The sequence below is a fragment of the Sabethes cyaneus genome, chromosome 2 (assembly GCF_943734655.1).
Source record: "Sabethes cyaneus chromosome 2, idSabCyanKW18_F2, whole genome shotgun sequence".
In the NCBI taxonomy this organism is placed as follows: domain Eukaryota; kingdom Metazoa; phylum Arthropoda; class Insecta; order Diptera; family Culicidae; genus Sabethes; species Sabethes cyaneus.
Window position 1 is genome coordinate 86989149 of NC_071354.1, and position 5105 is coordinate 86994253.

The window sequence follows — 5105 nt, forward strand, 5'->3', positions numbered from 1 at the left end:
TTTTACTGTCTGACTCTGCAGTCCACTGGTGTCAATGGCAATATGTTCCAGTTTTATTTTACCTTCGCAACTCAAATGCATTTATTACCTGAAAAGAAAGATAAACATTGCATTACTAATGGACAATAATTAACGAACCATTTATTTATATGACTAGCATGTACTGTATTTACACAGTATTGACAAGCGCGATTTACATTCTCTTTGTGTGGTATCTTGATTGGATGAGACAAAGTAGATATGTTATTAGGAAAGTGGCATTGAACGACTTACTATGGTAAATTTGATAATTATTGGCTTTGTTGTTATTTTTCCTCACACAAGCAAAATCACTCAATAATGTTTAGATAGAACTTATCAATAAAAAAGCCTGTTGAGAACAATCTACCAATGATTATTAAATTCCAAAGTCGTGGATGGCATAGTGTGGCAAAATAAAAGTAAAATCAAAGCTACGACCTAAATATATAAGGTCAGTAGAATGTAAACATCAAAAGCGCCAGCTTCATAAAATTTGTTTACGTAAACATATGATTTATCTTCTCAAATTTTACTGCTTCATTGATTAGGATGCAAAAGAATAGTTCTGAGCTGATGCCGCCGTGTTAAGCGTAAAAGCCCAGACACAATGCTTAAGGATTTTATTACGTTGCGGAAATTTGACAGAAAACCCATAGAAAAACTGTCAAATTACCGCAGCGTAGTAAAATCCGTATGCATTGTGTCTGGGCCTTAAGACAGGAATACGAAGAAAATTGCTCATTTGCAGATAGGACCTAATCAAAAATTAGGCCGCGATTTTTTTGAAAACGAGAAATTTTAAGTCACCATTAACATTGAACATAGAAACATAACCCTAACAATCAAGTTGTCGCCGTGTCTTTACTTCGACGAATTCAACGACGTCACTGAAAACGATATTCGCAGAGAAACAAGCCTAAAGGCCCAGACACAATGCATACGGATTTTACTACGTTGCGGCAATTTGACAGTTTTCTATGGGTTTTCTGTCGAATATCCGCAACGTAGTAAAATCCGTATGCATTGTGTTTGGGCCTTAACAAAGCAGCAACGCAGGAAGTGATATTATCGATCGACAAAAATAGTCATCGAAATACGATTGTCCATGCAAATGTCTCTTTATTCCGAATGGATGATTATTATCGGTTTAATAACTATGTCGTTTGTTGGCACCCGGACCGGTTCAACCGAAATGACAACCGGCGGCGGTAGTGACCTCCGAAGATGTTAGAAAAGATTAGAAGCAGCAAATGTTTTCCACGGCTGCCGTACAATTGTGATCGCTATAGTTGATCACCTTGATGCTGGATTGGTGTAACTGAGCCATGGTATTATTAAGGTTCGAGCATTCCCAATTGTTGCCGTCCAGGTAGAGTGTCTGGAGCCGGGGGAAAGAACTTTGCACTTCACACATGCTAATGTAGGACAGCCGGTTGTTGGACAGGAACAGATCCTGAAGAACGTTAAATTGCCACTGACTGGCGTCCAGAATGTGTAATTGGTTGTTGTTCAGCATCAGCACGGCAAGGCGCGGTAAATGAAGCAAATCTCCAACGGTCGTGATGATTCGAATGCGGTTGTGGGACAATTTCAATGTGGTTAAATCTTTGGCTGCATCAAAGATGGAAAGATCGATCTTTTCCAAGTAGTTATTGCTTAGATCAAGGTCACGGAGTTTGTACAGGCCTTTTATGAAATCGATGCTCTGAAGGCGATTATGTTTCAGGTTTAGAGATTTCAGGTTATACACAGTGTCAGGTTCCACAATCAACTCAGGAAGGTAATTATAAGCAGCATCCAAACCTAGAAGATGCTCCCACAGGTAGAATGACATTAGAGACACATTTTGCATTTGGATTGTCTGAGCATTGGTTAACTTTTCTGCGACATCTTTGGTTATGGCTGTCACGAGCGTGGTGTCATCTGACATTGGGTAACCACCGAATTGTAAATCATGGTGATCTGGAAACTCCCATTCAGACACATCAGTGTATTCGGTGATAACGATGTTGTGAAGTTCACAAACGTCCAACCGATTCGTGGTGCAATTTAGCTGCATGCCAAGCGCAGCTGTGATAATAGAACCAATAATCCTGGAATTAAAAACCTGCGAAATAAGCGCATTGTCAAACAAAACTATTTCACAACTCACCATAGCGAAGATTTGAGGGCAGCCATTTCGGAATGAAACTTGTCCGTGCGTTAGCAGGTTTAAAACTGAAATGCATTCGCACTATCCCGCTGCAGTTTTCCAAACAGATTCACGCCCGAGCGAATTCAAGTGGTTAAGTAATATAAATCTGAGCACGCGACACATTGCGCAAATTGTAACGAAATGTCACACAATAATAAACCGCGACACGGAAACGGTAATTGGTGTTAATCTAAGCGATTATGTCATCCAATCTGTTCAATGACTAAGCCTGCGTTATGATCTCCAGTGTAATCCCATATCCATATGAGCACAAACGCAGCCGACCTCGCATCGACACTGATCGGGCGTCAAACCATATTTTTTCGGGGTTTGCAGGTTACCTTAAAAGGTATCCCACATAATCATCTGGAACGTTTTGTTCGCTGAAAAATGCGATCAATTAACGTCGTTCGCTCCTTTTCGGGAAGGATATTGTTTAGCATGAATTGCAAATGCGGAACACAAACGTCTAAAAATGGAGATGAAATCTTGTTCCTTACCAATAAGAATGAAAATACAGATTGTGCAGCCTTCCGGGATTAGAGGTTATCTGATAATCTGACTGAAATATGTAAAAAAGATAGCAAAAAATAAACTTTTTTTTATCGCTGTTATGGATTGCTTTCAGCTATCAACAGTTGATAACTGAATTATTTGTAGAAGTGAATAACATTTGTAACAAACTAATGAATAATGAATGAAATATGAATAATAATATCGCCATAGTATACAACCGTCGTTGTAACCGGTCTTCAACGTCTATCTCTTTATTCCTCCGGATAGGATGCATTGAAGTAACATTCGCAGACAATACCCGAGCAAACTTCTGCCAGTGGTGTGTCTTATGAAGCCATAACCATAATTGAGATTTGTGCAGCCAATAGGGAGATAGCAAGCAAGCATGTTTTGCATTCTCCGCTGCAACTCAATTTACTATGCAAAATCGACAATAGCCCGTATCGTTCGCCATGCCGTTATGCATGCGATGCAGCATAGAGATGGAGAAGTAAAACAAACCGACAAACTGGTTCAGTGAAGTCAGCCAGGCAGCGCCGGATGGAAAGTTCAAATCGATTGGCAATATGAAAAAATAAATGAAATGAAGAAATGTGACAGTCACTCTACATACAATGTATGGACTGTGAATTGAATTGTCCCTGCATCGATCCCGGCTGCAGTACTGTGAAATCTTTTTTAAAACCAGTCAGTCTCAGCATTACAAACGAAGTTCAACCAATACAGTGAATGTGTGCTTTCTTCATAAAGCCTCATACCTACAAGCACTTTGCACTTTACTCTTTATATTCCTGTCAAAAATGCATATAGTTAAAGAAGAATGTGGCATCAAATAATATCCTAACGTCTTTGACACGGTTTGTTCTCATACGTTCTCATACGCCTGTTAGTTTAGCTGAATAGACAGAATAAGTTCCACGTTTCTGCCTTGAAGAACACCAGAGAAGGATGTTCAACTCGGCGTAATATGGAATGGTACATGCCTTACGCCTTACCGAAGCTAAATGCAATGTTGCAAATCGAGCGAGAAGCCAACCGAGTCTACCCACACATGCGTGAGTATAAGAAGCATAGCATTCAACGTTTACGCCGCACACGCAAGCGTAAAACAAACAGCCACCATTGCTGTGTGCAGACATTCTGCTACTTACACACTCGCGCACACGCATCCTTACATCGTCTTCCTGCATAGCTTATTCCCGAATTAAAAACCTGTGGGGAATCAGCTGCCCGTGAGGCTGGTGGCGTAGTGGGAAAACATTTAGCAATACTTTTTCTTTTCTTTTTCATCCTCGCCCTCCATTCTACTCACAGGCGGGAGTGCGAGCCGTCGCGTGTAATCGGTATCAGTAGATCGGGCTGCAACATAGAACGAGAGTGACGACCGTAGCTGTTAGCTAAACACACACTCGCAAAAACTCGTCGCAGTGCATGAATAAGTACGAGTTAGAGTCCTAAAGGGACGCTAATCCCGGCGCGTTCGTTAGAATGAGTACGCGTATGTGAGAAAATTAGACCACACGAGTGTGGGCTTCGCAACGCTAGCTAAATGACTTATAGCGGCGTCTAATTATTGATGGTAGAGCCTTAGATCGACTTAAATAAAATCCGATTATTTATCGAAAAACTGTGTTCAGCAACGAAGTTGATTTACGGCTAAACGAATGCGTTAATCAACAAAATTATTGCATTCGACGTGAAGTACACTACAATGGACTCGTTGATGGTCGATGATTATGGATATACAAATGCAAGCATTAGATTTGAACGATATGTGGTTTCACTAAGATGGCGCTACTTGCCAAACAGCTCACGAAACAATAGAACAAATAGTACAAAATTGGACCTTTCGTTTGGATCACCTCAAGTGAAGTTACGGCCAACATTTACATGAAATTGTCTCCAATAAAATGTTTTTAAACACAGCAGAAAAATATTAGATAACAACTTTGCTATTCAAAATAAACCTAAGCGAGGGTAAAATTGGTAAACGGTTGCAAAATGTGTACAATGTGCCTCGCATACTTTAAGGGAAAAATTAGACCCCACCGTACACAGTGGGCAAACTCGACCGAAAAAAACGGAACTTTTCGTTCCCGCTGTTTTATACTACAGTCAAAATACCAATTTGATACCTTTACCAGACACATTCAAGAAGACCTGTTTGGTCTACAGCTTGAAATGTTTAGTAGACCGAGCGACGATCAAGTTTTTCACTAAAGTGTCATACAAGGGAATGTTTTTCCTTGTTTACCCAACAATTCATATTGAAAACTGAGAAAGTATCGGACTCATTTATCAATAAGTTTAACAGGTTTGAGGATCAGTTACCTCTACGGAAAATCAAGCTGAAGATGATTTCGTCAAAGCACAA

At 40.1% G+C, this 5105-nt stretch overlaps 1 protein-coding gene across 1 annotated transcript; it reads right to left on the reverse strand.

Moving 5' to 3' along the window:
• Nucleotides 1-1142: 1142 nt before the first annotated feature.
• LOC128735653 (oligodendrocyte-myelin glycoprotein-like) lies at nt 1143-2199 on the reverse strand. The gene is made up of 2 exons (XM_053830138.1): nt 2174-2199; nt 1143-2114 (listed from the first exon to the last, which is right to left on the reverse strand). The coding sequence occupies exons 1-2, from the start codon at nt 2197-2199 to the stop codon at nt 1259-1261; spliced, it is 882 nt and encodes a 293-aa protein (XP_053686113.1). The 3' UTR covers nt 1143-1258.
• Between the last annotated feature and the right edge of the window lie 2906 nt (nt 2200-5105).

What these genes read in the sequence shown, in the direction of transcription:
- LOC128735653 (XM_053830138.1), bottom strand. Translation starts at nt 2,199, where the DNA reads ATGGCTGCCCTCAAATCTTCGCTATG. An exon ending in GCCCTCAAATCTTCGCTATG is followed by an intron (nt 2,115 to 2,173) that starts GTGAGTTGTGAA and finishes TTTTAATTCCAG; the next exon opens with GATTATTGGTTCTATTATCA.